Source organism: Rhinolophus ferrumequinum, chromosome 15 (genome assembly GCF_004115265.2).
Source record: "Rhinolophus ferrumequinum isolate MPI-CBG mRhiFer1 chromosome 15, mRhiFer1_v1.p, whole genome shotgun sequence".
In the NCBI taxonomy this organism is placed as follows: Eukaryota; Metazoa; Chordata; class Mammalia; order Chiroptera; family Rhinolophidae; genus Rhinolophus; species Rhinolophus ferrumequinum.
Window position 1 is genome coordinate 21,653,492 of NC_046298.1, and position 19,666 is coordinate 21,673,157.

General features: G+C 50.5%; 1 protein-coding gene and 3 non-coding genes across 4 annotated transcripts in view; 2 read left to right on the plus strand and 2 right to left on the minus strand.

Annotated features, from left to right (window-relative positions):
• Positions 1 to 1,295: 1,295 nt before the first annotated feature.
• The window catches only part of VAC14 (VAC14 component of PIKFYVE complex), a 93,907-nt gene continuing 75,536 nt past the window's right edge, over positions 1,296 to 19,666 (plus strand). The window contains exons 1-9 of the mRNA XM_033127315.1: positions 1,296 to 1,599; positions 13,448 to 13,598; positions 13,871 to 14,038; positions 14,884 to 14,946; positions 15,524 to 15,631; positions 16,140 to 16,249; positions 16,538 to 16,644; positions 17,613 to 17,747; positions 18,273 to 18,425. Coding sequence (XP_032983206.1) covers positions 1,496 to 1,599; positions 13,448 to 13,598; positions 13,871 to 14,038; positions 14,884 to 14,946; positions 15,524 to 15,631; positions 16,140 to 16,249; positions 16,538 to 16,644; positions 17,613 to 17,747; positions 18,273 to 18,425 — 1,099 coding nt within the window. The 5' untranslated portion in view covers positions 1,296 to 1,495. The remainder of the gene's footprint in view (positions 1,600 to 13,447; positions 13,599 to 13,870; positions 14,039 to 14,883; positions 14,947 to 15,523; positions 15,632 to 16,139; positions 16,250 to 16,537; positions 16,645 to 17,612; positions 17,748 to 18,272; positions 18,426 to 19,666) is intronic.
• On the minus strand, positions 10,733 to 10,803 carry TRNAG-GCC (transfer RNA glycine (anticodon GCC)). Its single transcript has one exon. It is a non-coding gene; the product is annotated as a tRNA-Gly (tRNA).
• TRNAG-GCC (transfer RNA glycine (anticodon GCC)) lies at positions 11,413 to 11,483 on the minus strand. Its single transcript has one exon. It is a non-coding gene; the product is annotated as a tRNA-Gly (tRNA).
• On the plus strand, positions 19,489 to 19,559 carry TRNAG-GCC (transfer RNA glycine (anticodon GCC)). The gene has a single exon. It is a non-coding gene; the product is annotated as a tRNA-Gly (tRNA).

Below are 19,666 nucleotides of genomic sequence, written 5' to 3' on the forward strand. Positions count from 1 at the left end.
TCAGACACATCCAGAATCATCTCCCTTTTAATCAACTTAGGGACCTTAATCATATCCGCAAAATGCCTCTGCTACATAAAATAGTAAGTTAGAGTGACAGCCCATCATATTTACAAGTGTTGGCCACACTCAAGGAGAGGGAATTATACAGGGCATGTACCCAAAACAGTGGGAATCTTGGGGGCCATCTTAGAATTCTGCCAACCATAGCCCCTCACTTGGTATCCTCTATGGATTGAGGATAATACTCCATTATCAAGATTATTGTAAGCGTGATGGGTGTACTTTTCACTCATTAGAGGAAAGTATCACCACTTGTTATGTTCATATTTAATAGTCACTGGGCTTCACTGTGGTCTAGCCCTTGTGCTAAGTCCCTGTCCACTGTGGAAGCATACGATAAGGAACTGTGATGTACCTCCCTATTACTACATCTTTAGCCACACTGTGTCTATAAAGTGCTTTTTAAAAATTTACCACGTAGCTTCAATTTTTGTTCCATCATCTAGCGTGATACTCAAAGCACTTGGAGGGGCTGCTTCATAGTAGATCCATCTGGAAACCCAGACCCAACAGATTTGGGGCTTCTCCTGTCTGGAACCTAGGCCTTTAGGTCTGGTCAATTCATCCCAAGTCCAAAATGGTGGGGGTAACAGCCACTGTTGGTACGAGATTTTAGGTGGTAAACAGGTAGTACTATTTTTGGGAATTTATGTTAATATGTTTTAGAAAAACATACAACTCTTCAAACCCATGATTTTAGGGCATAAGCAAGGATACAGTAGGAATTGAAGATTTTAAGTGAGTTGAGAAAAATATTTTTAAAATATTAGTTCAAGTGGCGAGAATATGGTGAAAACCCACTACATTTTGGGAGACATTGGTATATGCGAAATTGGTGACTAAGTAGTGAATGAACCACTGGATTCAGCAACTATTGAATAAATTATGCGAAGTGAGTCAGGCTCCAAGAGCCCCTCGCTTCTCCGGAAAGTCTGCAGAAGTCCACTACGCCCCGAGCCCACCTGGGGCAGGTATTTGAGCTCAAGTGATACACGCCCCGCTGAGCAAACGAGCCTCAGGCAAAGGGGGACACAAGGAAGGTGGAGTCTTGCGGGGCGGGGCCAAGCACAGCGGCCAGCATTGGGGCGTGGCTGGCGAGGGGTGGGTCCTCGAGGCGGAAGGCGGAAGCTGCTGCGGAGTCATGTGATCCGAGTAACATGGCCGTTGCCCCTTGAGCACTGCCGGTACCGGGCGGGAACGAGTCGCGTGAGCTGTAGGGGAGCTGGGCGCCCGTGCGCGGGGGCGGGGTCCAGGCCTTGGTTCTAAGGCGGCGCGCGGCGGCGGAGCGAGGCAGGTGGGTCCGGGGCTGCGTGGTCCATGAGCCGGTGCCGGAGGCAGCGCGGAGCCGCAGACTTCCCTGGCTCCCGGCGCGGCCCGGGCAGCCGCGGGCTGAGGAGCCGCGGAGCTCCAAGGAGCTCCCGGAGCTGCCACCATGAACCCCGAGAAGGACTTCGCGCCCCTCACGCCCAACATTGTGCGCGCCCTCAATGACAAGCTCTACGAAAAGCGGAAGGTGGCAGCGCTGGAGATCGAGAAGTAAGAGCCGCGGGCACCCAGGGTTGGGCGTGGGGAGCGGAGGCGGGACCCGGCCCTAGCTCCCTGAGGGAACAACTCACGCCTTTCCAGCCCAGGTTGCTTCCGCTGGTTTAGCCCTTAGCGTAGTGCTTAAGAGCAGGATATTGGGAATCCATCTTTGCTTTTGCCTGGCTGTGTGACTTGGGCCAAGTTATTTAACCTCCTGGTGCCCAAAGGCCTGCTGCAAGAATGAAGCGACAGTAATGTATGTGCAGTGGTTAGGGCTGCAGTGAGAATGAAGCGACATGATGCATGCTCAGGGCTTAGACAGTGCCTGGCATATGGTGCGTCCTCAGTGTGGTCTCTGTCAAAACCAGCAAATCAGAGAGTGGCCTCTGTGATGGGAGGGAAGCATGAGCATTTATTTGTTAATGAGTTGACCGGCCTCATTTCTTACTCAGCTTCTGAGAAGTGAAAGGGACTGTTTAGGTGACCTAGGGGAGAAATCAGTTTCCAAACCTCAAAATCTCAAGGCTCAGTGGGCTGTTTGTTTTATCTCTGTCATATCACCCTTCTCCGCAAGTGAAAGTAGAAATAGTTTGACCTTTTTTGCTTCTGCAGTCTTATTACATGTCTGTGTAACTATGATCTGACATTGTTTTATTTCCCAATGTACAAAACAAGGGCTTTAAAACTGGGAATGTTTTGTTAAGATTTTTCTGCTATTCTTTTGCATTTGTAGTTTTTCCCAGTCAGATCTTTGGGATAAAGTCAGGTGAGTGGGTCGGTGATTTTCAGAAAGGTGGAAAGAAGCAGGCTGTAAAACTGGAAGAACTGAAGTCCAGGAATCAGGAAATAGGGTTGTAGTTCGGCCCTGTCCAGTAAGGTAGCCACTGGCCATGTGTGGCTATGTATATTTAAAGTATTAAAGATAAAATAAAAAATTTTAATCCAGTTCCTCAGTCACCCTACCCATATTTCAAATGTTCAATAGCCACATGCGGCTGTTAGCTACTCCAATGGACAGTGAAGATTTGAAACCATGTTCATCACTGTAGAATGCTGTCGGACGTCTGGAGTCTAATCCATGTGTGACACTCATTCTTTGGCCTCGGCAAATGCCTTCACTCAGGGTTTCCTAACTTCAGCACTATTGAGATTTGGGGACAGATCGTTCTTCGTTGTGGTGTGCCGTCCCTGTGCATTGCAGGAATTTCAGAGCAGCCCTGGTCTCTAGATACCAGTAGCATTCCGTCAGTTGTAACAACCAAAAAATGTCTCCATGCATTGCCGAATGTCCCTTGAGGGTGCAAAATTGCCCCAGTTGAGGACTACTGTCTTAACTGCTTTGAGTTTTCGTTTCTTCCTCAACTAAAGAGTTTACACTTTGCTAAGAGGACCCTCTCATTAGGTTCTAACATTCAATGTGTCCAAAACCACCTAGCGCCTTTTCTCATCAAACTCCACTTTCTTAACTGCTCTTTTCATCCTGCTGCTTGTTTATACCCTGGATCTTGCTAATGTTGTTAGCAAGTCTTAATGATGAGTATCGCTATACCGAGTAGACCAGAGCTGACGTATGGACGTGGCTCCATGTCCATTGGGTTTTATAGTCTTTGAAGCCACATCGACACCCGGTTTTGTCCATCACCCACTGCTTCTCAAGAATGTCTGGTTTTATTGTAGCTTGAATCATCTGTTGAGCCCTTGAATAGAGAGGCATTTATCTCAGCATTATTGTTACCTCCGGCACAACTTGTGTAAGTGCTGCCATTCTGCAAGCTGTCCTATAAAGGTTTTGTTTTTAATTGGGTTTGATTTGTATTAGACAGTGCCCTTGATTTGTGGAATTCAGAGAAGCCCCCTAGGGCCTTAACTGGACTAGGAACTCCTTAAGACCAGAGACCCTGTTGTATGTATCCTCAGCACTTAGCACAGTGCCTGGTGGCATTTCATAGTCGGTGTCTAAATGAATGAATGACCATATATTTTTAGTGGGGAAATAACATTGCAGTCTCAGGACTTTGCTACTCAAAAGTGTAAGCCCATAGACCAGCATCAGGCTCACTTGGGAGCTCATTCGAAAGAGATCCTCCAGCCTCACCACAGACCTGTGGATCAGAAGCTGCATTTTCACAAGATCCCTGAGTGATTTGTGCGCGTGTTAAAGTTTGAGAAGCACTGGCCTAGAAGACCCTGAAGTCACTTTCTAGCCTTCTTCAGCCATATTTGGAAGGAGAAGTGTCCTGTTTGATATGTTCCTCAGAGTATAGTGGCCCCCCCTTATCCATGGGGGATACGTTCTGACACCTTCAGTGGATGCCTGGAACCGCGGATAGTACTGAGCCCTATGTATACTGTTTTTTTCTTATATCTACATACCTATGATAAAGTTTAATTTACACATTAGGCACAGTAAGAGATTAACAATAATAATGAAATAGAACAGTTACAATAAAATACTTTACAAAGTTACTCAAATGTGGTCTCTCTCAAAATATTGTACTGTACACACTGCATGGATATGCTGGACAAAAGGATGATCCCATCCCAGGTGGGACAGCACAGGGTTTCGTCACGCTACTCAAAACAGCACACAATTTAAAACTGATGAATTGTTTATTTCTGGAATTTTCCATTTAATATTTTCAGACCATGGTTGAGCGTGTGTAACTGAAACCGCAGATAAGGAGACTGCTGTACTGTCAAAGTGGGGTTTAGGACTTCAAAGTGGGGTTTATGAACTTGGGTTGGGGGACACAATTCAGTCCATAACAGTGATCATAAAAAAAAAAAAGTCATCACGTATAAAGCACTGTTTGCCCGCTTTGTGGGGAGGAGGATAGAGAAGCTTCCTTTTGTTTGGCCATTGTACACGCCTCACCTCGTTTATTTTGCATGACTGCCCTGTGAGCTTAGGTAGTGTTACCCCATTTCACAGAGGCTCCTTGAGATTAAGTAATCTTCCTACGGTTTCACAGCTAGAACCTGGAAAAAAAACCTCGGTCACTCTCAGCTTTCAGTTTGGAGGAGGCCAAGGTGTCCCTTTCTTCAGCCCTCCCGAATCCGGGTTCATCCAGCACCAGCTGCCTCTACCATTCCACCCAAGATCGACCCCAATGAGATCAAAGTCGTGTACCTGAGGTGCACCCATGGGGAAGTCAGTGCCACATCTGCCCTGGCCCCCAAGATCTGTCAGACGGCGGTAGGGAGTCTGTCTCCAAAAACGATTGGTGATGACATTGCTAAAGAAACCAGTGATTGGAAGAGTCTGAGGATGACAGTGAAACTGACCATTCAGAACAGACAGGCCCAGACTGAGGTGGTACCTTCTGCCTCCGCCCTGATCATCAAAGCCCTCAAAGAACCACCAAGAGACAGAAGCAAGAAAACATTAAGCACAGTGGAAATAAGCACTTTTGATGAGATTGTCAACATTGCCAACAGATGCGGCACCGATCTTTAGCTAGAGAACTCTCTGGAACCATTAAAGAGATCTTGGGGACTCCCCAGTCTGTGGGCTGCAATGCTGGTGGCCGCCACCCTCGTGACGTCAACAGCGGTGCAGTGGAATGTCCAGCTAGTTAAGAACTACTACAGAGGAAAATATTTAAGTTGCAGATCATTTGACAACAAAACAAAACAAAACCCCAGGTTCATCTGTCTCAAAAGGCTTGCCCACCACAATGAGTGGTTTTCCCTACCAAAAAAGGGGACATGTATTTAATTTTTAAAAATTCACCCTTAAACATCTATCTAGGTGGTTGTTTTAAGCGCCATTTTCAGTTTTCCAGAGTCCATCTGTTCAGGTGACAGAGTCAGTACTGCATATGGTATTCCAATGAGGGATTAAAATTCCTAATAAGAGGAGGGTGTTTTATCTTGATGACTGTCCTCTCAGACACTGAAAATGCAGAAAGACGGATCCTCAACTGAAGGACTCCTGGACTCTGGAATCTCTAGACCAGGTGTTACATGACCAGGTTCTGATGGCTAAATATGCCAGCCTGTTGTCCCAGGATGCAGTCCCAGGATGCTTTTATCCCCACAGCCTCACTTTCACAAGCCCACACGATTCCTAAAGGATAAAGCACTTAGGTTAGATTTTAGAATCGCTCTTTCAGGTCTTGTGGGCTTTCAGTTTCAGGGAATATAGTGTAAACAGTCCTGACGAAAAGTTTGGTAAGACCCCAGGCTCTGCTGTCCAGGGGAGTCTCGTGTGGGAAGAGAAATGCCAGCAGGCACTCGAGTAAGTGTGGTGGTGCTGGGAGTGCTGATGGCACACTGATGGCAGTGCCCCCTCACTGCAGGCTAGGACAGATGATGCCCTTCATGGGAACCAGCGATGGGCTTAGTGCCAAGTCCCTAGTGTTCCTGAGCTTCGAGTTCCCAAAGCCCACAAATGTGGTACCAGGCCGTGCCTCTTGAGAACACTGAAGCCCAAGAGGGGGCTTGTGGGATTGGAGCTCCTGAATCATGCGTCCGTCCGTCTGTACCTGCTGGGGAACGGGGTGTTGAGGAGCAGGGATCCCTGGAGCTCTGGTCAGATACAGGTTGAACTTTTGAGTTTGACCTGGTTTTTTGGAACCTATCACCTCTGCGAGGAGACGCCATGTATTACCAAGTGGCTTAAGGCAGTTTTTGGAGTGTGGGTTAGAATTCCAGCCAGTTCAGCCCTTTATTAGCAGTGGGACGCTCAGCAAATTGCTTAATCCACGGGTCACAGACTGGCAGCCAGGGGCTGTGTCCTGCCACCAGAACTATTTGGTTTGACCTGGATCACAGGCTATTTTAAATGGAGAAGTTCCTCAGTTGTGGCTCTGTGGGACCCACGTTCCCATATAGCAGATCAGGGGGACCTAGGGACCTCCCCTCTCCCCTTCGCAGCCAGGTTTGCTTCCTGTGTGGCAAGTTCACCACAGCCTGTCTTACGGCCCTTGGCCTTCTCACTAGTATCTCCTGCCTGACCTCTGGAAGCATTTGAGTTTTTGAACTCTGGTTTAACTTCCTGTGCCTCAGTTTCCTCCTCCAAATGCACCTTGGAAACATTACACTAAGTGAAAGAAGTCAGTCACAAAAGGCAATGTATTGTATGATTCCATTTTATATGAAATGTTTAGAATAGGCAAATCCACAGACAGTAGATTAGGGGTTGCCCAGGGCTTAGGGGCGGGGGTAGGGGAAAATGGGGAGTGACTCCTAATGGGTGCAGGATTTCTTTTTAGGATGATAAAAACATTCTAAAATTGATTGTGGCAATGGTTGCACAACTTTGTGAAGAAACGACTGAATTGTACATGTTAAAAGAGTGAATGTATGGTGTCCATTATATCTCAATTTAAAAAAATAATACCTGTAGTGGTTTGTTACAGTGTGAGGGAAACATTCATTAAGTGGCCACAATTATTGTCACCTGAGGTCCAAACATGCCTCCTGCTGTCTCTGACTCATTTCTCCTTTATAGTTTTTCTACTGATTATTATGTCCAGTGGATGCTCGGTATGTTTTGTCAGTTAAATCTTAGGCCTTTTCAGAAGGTCTCTGACCCTTCCTCAGAGACACATGTTTAGCTTTATTTGTTCAGTTATTTCAGACTAGTGAGCAAATGGAAACCAAATTACTTAAATACTCAGCAGATGGAGAAGATGTTTACCTAGATCCTCTTTAGGAAATTGTTGCCTGGATATGCCATCTGAATATAGCATGTTACATAGAGAACTGGGGTGAATAATTGGACTTGCCAGCGGGGGAAAAAAGCAGCAGCCCCGAATCTATGCTAAAAGTTTTATAACACAGGAATAAACACAGCTCTGGATTTATCTTTCTTTTTCTATCCTTTTTGGAGCCAGGAGCACAGCAGGTCCTCAGTAACGTTTAGAGGATGAACTGACCACGTGTGGTGTAGATAACACCACAGTCTGTCTCTGATTCTGACTTTGCACTGATACTGTTATATGGGCGTGTGCAATGCAGAGCACATTGCATGCATTCTCTTATTTAATTCTCTCAAAACAGTATAAGGTCTTTGGAATTATTAGCCCCACCTTATGGCAAGGCATAGGAACATGAGTGCAGTGGCTAAAAGCTCTGCCACCTACCTACTAGCTGGGACATTTGGACCTCACCACATGAAATGGTATTGGGGTTAAAAGAATAAACGTGAAGTGCCTGGCACCCAATAGGTATCCGACAGTTGGTAGCTCTGCTATTTGAGTAGGGGAATAGTGTAACAGTGGGTAAGATTTCAGACCTTGGAGACAGGAAAACCTATGTTTGATTTCTGCACCTGCCATCTATAAGTTGTGTGACCCTGTGTGTTTCTAAACGTAGCTGAGCCTCAGTCTCCGCCATCTGTAAAATGGGTATTAGACTACCAACTCAGTGGTTTGAAGGTTTAAATTAGGTACTGCATGTAAAGCACCCAGCGCATTACCTGGCATATATTAATAGTAAGTGCTCAGCAAATGGTTACCTATTTCCTGCCTTCATAGGAGAAGCCCAGCTCTAGAGCTTCATTTCAGAACATCCCCTCAGGTACACACCTCACCTGTACTCTGTGTGGTGGAGGAATGCTTCAGGGCTATCAACACTGAATAGTGTGGGGAAATGTATAGGGAAGGCTGCATTGCACTTAGGGCCTCGCTTCTACCCAAGGGAAGGGCCCTCTGTAATTGGGTGTGTTCACTTGGCAGTTCACATGGTTTAAGAAGATGGGAGAGAGGAACTGACGTACAGCTGAAAGGGCACAGGCTTTGTAGCGTGTCAAGTTTCAGATCCTCTGTGACCTTAGGAAAGGGACTTGGTTTCCCAGAGGCTGTGTTTAAAATCTAGAAGATGAGATGATAGTAGTTATAGTTATTCCGAGGACTAACTGAAATATTTAGTGTAGTGTGTGCTTAGCAAGTGGTGGACTCACCAGCCTTCATGTGGCCTGTGATTGTCCCTGCGCTGTGTCACCAGAGGCCAAGAGGTCCCGTGAGCTGTGGTTGTGTTGCTGAGATGGCGGCCAGGTTCTCCTTTGGCTGACGATGATTCCAAATGCATCCTACCCTGTCTGTGGTTCCTTCTCTCAGGGAGGGGGTGTCCGGCGTGGCACTTCAAGGTGTTGGGGTGGTGTCACGAGCTTGGGTTGGCCAGCATGGGGGGAATGGGTGTTTCTGCCATCCTGTGACATCTCTGACCAGTGGAGAGTGAAGGCTCTGAGCAACTGTGTGAACCGGGGTTTACAACACTGTTTAGAGGAAGCCAGACAGAAGCAGGTTCTCTCCTCTGGTACATAGAACAGTGATGCCTGTGACCTTTATGTCGATGAAGGTCCCAGGGATTTGTGAGCGTGAGTTTCTGGGCCAAATATTAACTTCAAAACTAGTTCAGCTCCAGACCCCCCACCTGCGGCTCACAACCTGGAGATGAACGAGGAGACAGTGTGGCCCGAGGGCTCATGGTCCTTCAGTGTTCAGAGGAGTGACCACTTCCTGGATGGTCAGGAGAAGCGGTCTTCGACTTGAGCTGGACCCCGAAGGCTAATAGGGTGCGGGGCCGAGGGGAAGTGGATTAGGAGGACAGTGAGCCAGGCCTAGTGAGCAGGCGGGTCTGGTGGGAGTGGAAAGTTATGCTGGGCAGCTGGGCAGTGACACTGCAGAGGTCGCCCTGAGTGCCAGGTAAGGAGGGAAAGCTTGATGCGTGGGCCAGCTCTTGTTGCTGTGCCAGGGGTTGCCACAGGGCAGTGCTCTGAGCTGGTGGTACGGGTGAGAACATGTTCCCATGGTCTCCCCTCCGCAGGGAACCATTGTTTGTCATAGCGTCTTGTTTTCCTGGACGTGAAGCTTCTGCCCCTAAGTCCAAGGGTGCAGGCAGTAGAGACTTGGGGTTCTGGGGCCTCTGGGCATGAACGGGCCATCCTTTTTCTAGTGGCCTGGGGTGCCCTGAGTTGAGGCCTGGTAGGACTCGGAGTGGGGGGGCCTTCCAGCTGGTGCAGAGCAAAGGAGAAAGGTGCTGCTGGGCCTGCACGGTCGGCGAGAGCTGAACATAAGACCCCCTGCCCGTCTGTCCCTTGCAGACCCTGCTGCTCTTGTGCGCGGCCCCCAACATAGAGCCCCATTCCTCCCGCCCTCACTCTCCTGTCTCTCTGAGACCGCAGTCTTCAGAGCTCCCCAAACACCGTCCAGGTCCATAGCACCCCCGGTGCGGCTTCCTCGTACCGTCCTCGCCTCCTTACTGCGGCCAGAATTCAGTGCCAGGCCCTTTGCCCAGCACATGACGGAGCAGCTTCTCTAGCCCTGTCCCACCTCTCCTGCACCTGTATCCTTCCCTGCCAAACCAAGTGCCTGCCTCCGTCCTCTGAGCCTTGTTCATGCAGCTCCCTCTGGGCAGCTTCTTCCCGAACAGCTGCAGCGTGAACCCCTGCTCACCCTTCAGAACCAGCCTCAAATGCTGACCCTCAGGAAGCCACACCGTACTCCCTCCCCCCCAGAGATACTAGTCCTGCTTTCCTGCCTCCTCCCTCCTCACCTTGCACCCTTCTCACCAGAGATTTTTTTTTTTCTGCTTTGCATGAAAGTTCTTATGTCTCCTCTTGTTTTATCTCCCCCTTTCATTCCCCCACTTCCCTCCGAGAGCCCCTCAAGGGCAGGGAATACGTCCCGTAGCCGGCTCTAGAATGGGGAAGAGTGCCCTTTCCAGTAGTTCAGGGACCATTTGTAACCTGAAACAAGGAGACAGGCAAGGAGGTGGTTCCAGGATGGCCTGTGCGGTGGGCAGGGCTGGGTCTTCTTTGGATCCCCTGCTGAAGCCTCGTGGCTGTCTTTCTTCCCACTCGTGGTGCCGCTCTAACCTGTGCTGAGCAGAAACATGGTCTGGCTTCCCCGGGAGTGCTGTTGACAGCCAGTCGCAGGACAGGTTGTCTGGGCAGGAGTGAGAAGCACAGTTGCTTTCAGTGGCTTTGATAATACCCCATCCTGGACTCCTCAGGAATACGGAGACACAGGTTCTAGATCTTTATGGAATTCAAGAAACTTGAGTATATTTCATCAGAGGTATTTTAAATGCAAGCTAGGAACAAGTCATCTTAAGTTCTCAGACTATTCACAAATTCGTTAGGCAATGTAAAATCTTCATCCAATCAATCTTCAGGATTAAAAAAGTGTCTAGCTGCTGCATTGGCCGGGAATCGAACCCGGGCCTCCCGCGTGGCAGGCGAGAATTCTACCACTGAACCACCAATGCTCCAGCTGTCAGCAGCTGTGTGAGCACCTGCCTTTAACCCCAGTCCTGAGCCTCCTTGTATATGCTGCTTTAAAATATAAGGCCAGGCTCTAAAGCTGCCACATCAGCATAATTGCAAGAACAGAAAGCTTCTGTTCCAGAGCTGGAGGGAGAAGGCAGGAGGCAGAAGAATGTGTGTGGAGTTGATTGGCCTTCAGACCTCAGGACAGAAACTAGAGCTAGAGTCCTTCTCAGTAGCAGAAAGCACTTTGAAGCTTGGGGTGCCTCTCTCCCCTCTGATGCTTGGGTCCTCCCATTCCATGTTCATGTGTGTGTTGAGCTGTTTTACAGTTCTCAGATTTCACCCCAGCTTCCTGCTGGAGATTGGGCAAGGATGAGGGGCACAGCAGGAGTGCCCTCACTGGTGAAGGGCGTGAAGGCCTTGGTCCCAACAGCCGTTAATGCCTCTCTGGAGAACCCAGCTGCTGTTCCTGCTTTCACGGAGCAGGAAATTGTGGTTAGAAATTCACAGCACCCGTGGCTGCTACAGGCCAGCGGCAGGATAGCTCCTCCAGTAGCATCTCTGTGTGAGGAGGAAGTCTGCCAGAAAGAAAAGCAAAAGACCAGCATTGCATTGGCCGGGAATCGAACCCGGGCCTCCCGCGTGGCAGGCGAGAATTCTACCACTGAACCACCAATGCGCCAGCTGTGTGCTGATACATCTGCAGGGCTTTTCTCAAGGGGCTGTATCTATACATACTCAAAAGAGGAGCCCTGGCAGATGACAGCCTCACCTAGCTGGTTTGTCCAGTTTGGGAAACTAGACCGGTTTATATAGAACCATCCTTCCTCGGCCTTATTATGCTACCTTGGGAGTGGGAGCCTGTGGACCTTCCACCCAGAGGCACTTGGTTCATCCATAGCCCTCAGCGCCCTGGGGTAGGCTTGGTGCAATCTCATTTTATAAAGATCAAAGGTTAAGGCATCTCACAGGCATATAGCCCATTCCTGAAAAACCCATCTTTGCTCCCACGTCTGCCAGCTCAGGAGCTGGGCCCATTTTGTTCACCTGTTTGCACAGTGCCTGGCACAGAATGGCTGCCCCATATGGCTTGCTGTATGAAATCTTTATCCTGCCTCATAGGACAGCACGTTTATGTTTGAACAGCTCTAATTACTAGCAGGTTTCTGACACTGAGCTGGAACCACACAGACTAATTGATTCCTTGTGGACTTGACTGGCCTTAAAATTCATCAAGCCAACTTGAAACCCCTATTTATGCAATAGGCAAGCAGTGTACCTGCCATTGTGGACGCAAAGCAATTAGACAGTGAGTCTAGACAGCTGCTTTGAAAAGCCCCTTATCTCTAGACTGCCCTCATCAGCCTCCACAGGTGCCAGTCCCTCACACCTGGGTGATGGCTTGGTCTCCCCCCTCCTCATCCATTTCACGGCTTCTTAAAACACTCTTTCTGAAAGGCCGAGTGTCTCGGCCTTTGTGTCCTGTGGACTCTGAAAACAGAGACTGGTCCCTGACAGAACCGGGTCGCCCTCTGCTCTCCTCCAGTCCAGGCCGGGCATGCCTTGGCAGCATCCCAAGGATGATCCCAGATGCGGCCTCCCTCAGATGGCCCTTCTCCCCAGGTACACACCTCAGAGGCGTATCTGCACTTCCTTTCCTCTCCCGTTTTAATGGGTTTCCAATGCTTTTCTGTTTAACAGTCGCTCCCTGCTCTTTCCCATAGTCTCAGCCATACTGCAGCCCCTTCTTCCCGACTGTGAGAGCTGTGGTGTTCTCCTGTGGGGGGTTTTCAGTCTCCTTATGTCAAATCAGCCTCCCACCCCCAGCCCAGCCTCTCCAGGCTGCCACCAGAAGCACCTAATTAAGACAGGTCTGAGCCTGTCACCCTATTGCTGGGAAACTTTCACCGCATTTTTTCTTTATCTGTCTCTAGCCACTTCTTTCACACCCAGACTCCTTCTCCTTCCCTAAATACACCGTGGTTTTTCAGAGGTCCTGCCTTTGGCCAGGCTCATCTCTGTGCCTGAGATGCCGTGCCCTGCCTTCCTTTTTCTTTATCTGAAAAATGCCTATTGATCTTTTTAAGATCTGACTCAAATGGCGCTTCCCAGTCAGCCCAAGGAGATTAGCCTGTGGCATTTTTCTGGCTTCTGTGGTATCACTTGCACCTTGTTGCTACAATTACATACTTGTTGGGTGTGGATCTTGCCCATTGAACTGGGGCCTGATTCAACACCTGTTTCCGTCCCTGGAAATAATAACACAGACCCAGAGAACCTCTTGGGTTCCTGAAAGGAAGGTTGAGCAAGTGTTGAATAAAGAAAGTTGATCAACTCATAATTCATTGTAGTTTTTGTTCCTCAACAGGACATTCATTTGCATTCTGTTAGATTCCCAGAAGTGAGTTCCTCATCCCATTGTACACAAGGGAAACTGAGACCCAGAATAGGGAAACAACCGTAACCCAGCCAGCGCCTCCCCAGCAGCCGCAGAACTGGGAAAGGCCTACGTGAGATGCCTGATCCCAACTCCTCTTTCTAAACAAGTTGTCTCCCTCCCTGCTCCCAGCCCTGGCCCTGGAGCCAGCAGCAGGGGTAGTCTGATTCCACTGGTCCTGCAGCCCCTCTCCCCTCTCTCTCCAGGTTGGTGCGGGAGTTCGTGGCCCAGAACAACACCATGCAAATCAAGCATGTGATCCAGACCCTGTCTCAGGAGTTTGCCCTGTCTCAGCACCCCCACAGCCGGAAAGGGGGCCTCATCGGCCTGGCCGCCTGCTCCATCGCACTGGGCAAGGTGGGCCTTTCTCCTGCAAGGCCAGCCATGCCAGCGATGGCCTTGACTCGGACCTGACACCCGCAGAGTATTGCACACCTGTGTTTTATTGCCACTCTCTCCACACCTAAAGCAGCGAGGTCTTGCAGTCTTGTCCTGTGGCATGGCCCCTGTCCTGGGAGGCCAACCCCACGCCAAGGCCTGCGCATCCCCAAGGGAGCTGGGGTGTCAGCTGGCACCGGGGGCTGGGAGCTGGCCTCCTCTGAGCTGTTTTTCCTCCTGCCGCACCACAGGACTCGGGGCTCTACCTCAAGGAGTTGATCGAGCCGGTGCTGACCTGCTTCAATGACGCAGACAGCAGGCTGCGCTACTACGCGTGCGAGGCTCTCTACAACATCGTCAAGGTGGCCCGGGGCGCCGTGCTGCCCCACTTCAACGTGCTCTTTGGCGGGCTGAGCAAGGTGACGCGTCTCACTCGCTGGGTGGAGCTCCCTGCACCCACCTAACTTGACCTTCCAGGACCTTGAGTGCTTGGGTCCCTTTTCCAGATGCAGGCGGAGCAGATAGATAAACACATGGCTGCCAAAGACACTTGTTTTAATCTAATAATATTTTTTAATGGGCTTGTATTTACATTTTGGTTTTTTTCCATTTCTCTATTAATTTTATTGCATTTTATGGAAGTATCAGCCCACCACAAATTGGAGGGAAAAAACTGATAGTTTGAAACATACTAACCTCCCTTCTAGAAAGGGGAGATGATAAAGCCGTATAGATTGTATTTCCCCCTCGAGGAGAGCACTAGCCTGTAAGTGCCAGAAAAAGCTCTACTTGGAAAGGCTTTCGAGTCCCTTCTGCCCTCCTCAGCTTCATGGAGCGCCCCTCCCAGGCGCCGAGCAGCCCGAAGCTCTGCTGCCCTGCTGATTGTCAGTGCTTTCAGCCTCGCAGCTGCCTTGGGCCCCTCCTCCAGGAGTGCAGCGAGGGCCCAGCTTTTTAAGATTGGAAACCCCTGAGGACAGCCGATGGGAAGCAACTACCTGACCCAGTGGCAGCGGGTCACGGGGCCCCCAGGAAGTCCCAGAGGTCCCTGACCAGACGGGAAGGCCACCACATCTTGGTTCCTTAGCCAGGGTCCCCGTTTGTCCATCCCCACTTCCCCTGCCTTCCTTTGAGTTATTCACTGAAGGAGGTGCCCGTTCAATGTTCCAAGCTGCACCAGGGCCTTGGCTGTGGGTATTCAGTATTCTCATGTTCCTTGTCTTACATTTTGACCATAACCATCTCTCTCCCTCTCTGTGTCGCGTAGTTGGCTGCTGACCCAGACCCCAATGTGAAAAGTGGATCTGAGCTCCTAGACCGCCTTTTAAAGGTATTTGTACTTGGTCCCCACTTTTCTTTTTAGAATCGATTTCTTGCATCTGTCTGGACAGCTTATAAATTCTATCATCGGGGACATTCTTCCTAATCTCTTTAAATTTTTTCTTTTACATATAGTAAAATTAACTCTTTAGTGTACACTTCTACGATGAGTATATAGAGTTATGTCACCAGTGCAATCAAAATGCAGAACCGTTCTCTAACCCATATACATCCCCTTGTGCCAGCCTCACGCAGGGCAAAGGATATTGCCCGGGGCCTCCACACCACCCTGGCCCCAGTGGTGGGACTGCTTATGCTAAGCTCACAAGGGTATTCGATCTAGACCACAGAGATGCAGGGTTTCCCATTTCATTATTTCCTTGACTTTTATTTCTGCTTTTAATGCATCGTTTTTATTTGTCCTTTTGCCTGGGAGACAGCGGGTGCTCTGGGTACCTCTGCTGCCTGGCCCGGGCTCTTCCATTTTCCTCTGTGGCCACCTGATTCCTGGGCCAGTACTTCTGCCAGGTCAGGCAGCCCCGGGTCTCTGGCTGTCACTCAGCAGCTTATGTACCTTTGATCCACAGGACATCGTGACGGAGAGTAACAAGTTCGATCTGGTGGGTTTCATCCCCTTGTTGCGGGAGAGGATTTACTCCAACAACCAGTACGCCCGGCAGTTCATCATCTCCTGGGTAAGGGCTGGCGCCACAACACTTTCTGCAGCCGTGAGAGCCCCTGGTGTAGTCACAGCTCTCTAGCGTACCCTGGGCAAGTCCGATGGCTGCCGAGAAGCCTCATTGTTACCCTCTAATAGTCATTGACACCAGATAACCCAAAAACACTTTTGTTCAAAGCCCATCGTCCTGACAAGGATACGATTCTTCCTTTTCCTGGGAAACCCTGATTCCCCAATAGTGCTACTTCGGGCAGTCACACCTCTTCTAGCCTTGTCTGTCCTTTCCCCGTGACATCCCTTCTCCCCGTGACATCTGAATGTCCTTGCAGTAAAGTTACCGCTTCCCTGCACTGTTCACAAAAGCTGTAGGTGCTACCAGCCTCTCCCCCATGGGACACCTGCAGGGCCGTGAAATGCTGCCTCAGCAGGTCCCCCTTCCCACTGCCCAGGCCCAGAGGGTGGGGAGGAGACGAAGGATCTCGGGCTGGTGTGACTCTCTCTCCTGGTTTCTTCCTCTGGGTCAGATCCTGGTTCTGGAGTCCGTGCCAGACATTAACCTGCTGGATTATTTGCCGGAGATCCTGGATGGGCTCTTTCAGATCCTGGGTGACAATGGCAAAGAGATTCGGAAAATGTGAGTGGAGGGGAGGGGGCAGGCACCTGCCACCGTCTGGGGTCCATTAGTGCACTCCCCACACACCAGCAGGCAGCAGCAGGTGAACAAGAAGTTCCCCTTTTCTTCCTGCTCACGTGCTTCTCGCTGTGAGCAGCTAAGAGCTCATCAACCCCCAGCCTCTGAAAAACATACGTTTGACAAGTTCAAAGTGTGGCTCCCTCTGGGTGGCTGCCCCAGAGAAGAAATGGGGGCACTGGTGGCGGCTCCTTCAGCCCTGGCTGGCATTTCCCCTCTCCTCATTGGCAGGTGTGAGGTGGTCCTTGGAGAATTCTTGAAAGAAATTAAGAAGAACCCCTCTAGTGTTAAGTTTGCTGAGATGGCAAACATCCTGGTAATCCACTGCCAGACCACAGGTGAGTGTGTGAAGGCCCTGAGGCCACTGCCCTCTCCTCACAAGCACCTTTCTCTCTCCCCATTTCTGGAAGAATCCTGGTAGGAGTGTCAACCAGTGTGGCACTGGATCCCGGAGCAGTGGAGTTGTGGGTCCTTGTGTGAAAGAGATTCGGGTTCTTTGTTAACATGGAGGCCTGTTCACCTGGTCTGACCCTGGAGGGGAGTGAGGTCTGCAGGTTCTTGGTGGCAAGCTTGGCATTAGCACTGTGAATGAAATGCTTGGAGGTTAGAATTGTGTATCCATCACCTTCTTTGCTTTTCAAACTACCACAAAACGTGGTTGCTTAACACAGTAGCCACCTATTATTGGTTGTGAGTCTGTGAGTCAGCTGGGTGGTTCTGCTCCCCTGCGCCAGGCATGGCTTGGCTTGATCATGCACCTGCAGTCAGCTGGAGGGTCCCCGGAGGCTGAGTGGTCTGAAGTGGTCTCACTCATGTCTGGCAGTTGGCTGGCTGTCACTGGGGGCAACAGAGACCGTTGGTCCACGTGTCTCATCCCGCAGGCCAGCCCAGGTGCATTCATATGGTATCAGCGAGGTCTCAAAAGACATGGTGGGCCTCGGCTTGAACCAGGCACACCATCACTTCTACCACCTTCTGTTGGTCAGAGTGGCAAGGCCAACCCAGGGTCAAGGAGCTGGGAAATGGACTCCACCCCAGCCATGTGATGAGAGGAGCTGCAGAGCCCCATTAGGGGGGCATGGATTCAGGGAGGGGTGGTGAATCATGGCTGCTCTACAACCCGACAGAGCTTGCTCTTCCGTTCCCACCTGGGACTGTATGTGCCTTTGGTAGGCAGACAGCAAGGGCGAGAGTGTACATGAGGCCAGAGGTATTGCAAGCCCTCGGGCGCCTCCCCCAGTCCCATCCTGGGGGAGGGACACCACTGCTCATGCCGACCCTCCTGGAACCCACACTCCTCTTCCAGACGACCTCATCCAGCTCACAGCCATGTGCTGGATGCGCGAGTTTATCCAGCTGGCCGGCCGGGTGATGCTGCCCTACTCCTCTGGCATCCTGACTGCAGTCCTGCCCTGTCTGGCCTACGATGACCGCAAGAAAAGTATCCTTCACTCTGGAGAAAAGGACGAGAGCAGCCCCAAGTGGGACTGTGAAGCTGGGGGACCCTGGAATGAGGATGGGGTTCCCTTAGGACCCCTCACACCTCCAGATAGGCCCTGGCATCGGGGGAGCAAGAGGTGGAGCTGAACACGGACAGTGAGGATCAGGACAGCACCAGGGACACGGAGCTAATGCCGCTGTCCCCAGACCTCACCTGGTTACTTGCAGATCTGGTGCGGCTCTCTAGGGTCCCACAGTTCCAATCCCCTGAGTTCACACTGCCCCACCTTGGGTGGGGGACATCCTGTGGGTGGGAGGTCCACAAGGAAGGGGCCCTACAAGAAGGCACAGGAGCATCTTGAGGGGACACCAGTGTGGCAGGAGGACGAGGACTCGGGGACTTGGTTCAGACTGCCTGTCTGCCTGCTGACGTACTTGGGTAGAGGACCGGGCACCTGACCGATGCCAGTGCCCGTGGGTTTAGAGAAGATCCCTGTGTGGGGCTGCTCCTTACATCAGGACTTAGGCATCAAGGAGGTGGCCAATGTGTGCAACCAGAGCCTGATGAAGCTGGTCACCACTGAGGACGACGAACCTGACGAGCTGAAGCCAGCGGTGCAGAGGCAGGCGGAGCCTAGCCCTGAGGACTCTCTGGCGAAGCCGGAGGGGACAGGCAGTGGTGAGTAGGCTCTGCCTCCCGCCCCTCAGCTCTCACCTCCAGAAAGAACCCCTGGGAACCAGAGGTCGTGCTTGACTTGACTTGGGACCTCACTAACCAGCCAGGACTACTTTCCACATGTTAGTTAATTTAATTCTGGTGACAACCCAATAAGATAGGAACTGCTATTGTCCCCATTCTACAGATGGGCGCAGGGAAGAGAGGTAAGCACTACCAGGCTCTGGCAACTACTCAGTGCAGAGTTGGGATTTGAACCCTGGCAGTCTGTCTCCAGAACCCATGCTCCTAACCCTTGCTACCTCAAAGATGCTGACTCCTTTCTTTAATCTTTTTCTGGGCTCAGCTACAGGAAATAGTTGTTTCAGTATAGGAAGGTTTGGAGCGTCGCAGGAGTACAGACTGCAGCTCTCACGGGAATCTTCGCCACCGACATCCAGCCACCCAGAAGCTGGCTGCCTTTACTATGCCAGCCATTCTCAGAGAGGGAGGGTTAAGAAAGCTGCAGAGTTTATTCAGCCCTTGGGAATGCTACTGTCGGAAATTCTAGTGTCTTTACAAAATGGATTGGCTCTGCTCTCCTTTCAGACTTCTTTAACATTATTGCCCTATTTATCTGTATACCATGAAGAAAAACATTGTTATGCCAATTGGAGTCTGGAGTTGGACTTTCTAACTGTTATCTAGAACTCTTGGCTTTTTTTTTTAATCGCTTGGGTCTCTGTCCTCACTGGTAGGTCACTGATCAACTTTGGGGTGATGTTCTCCTTTGCAGAGTCAGCCAGAGAGTAAATTGATACAGAACCTACTCAAATCTTTTAGGCTAACAGGCTAAGGTTTGAAACCTTCCTCCAGGAGTTGAAAGAATTTCTAAAGCATTTTCTCCCAGTGCTGTTCTTGGGCTTCCCTTTTGAACATCTGAGCAGGATTTCAGGCACATGTGCCTCATGGGCCCCCTCCCAAGGTTTGGCGTGCTGGATTGTTTCGGGTGTCAGGTTACAGTTGTGCCATGCCAGTGTGAGCCAGAGCAGCAAAACAGCTGGAGGCAGAGCAGCACCCAGCTGGAGCATTGGTGGTTCAGTGGTAGAATTCTCGCCTGCCACGCGGGAGGCCCGGGTTCGATTCCCGGCCAATGCAGCAGCTGGGAACTTTTTGGCAACCACTTGAAAAACAAAAGTTGGGGAGATAAGTTAGTGGAGGCCTCCAAAGTCAGGATCTTTCTTACTGAGAGATCGTACAAAAAT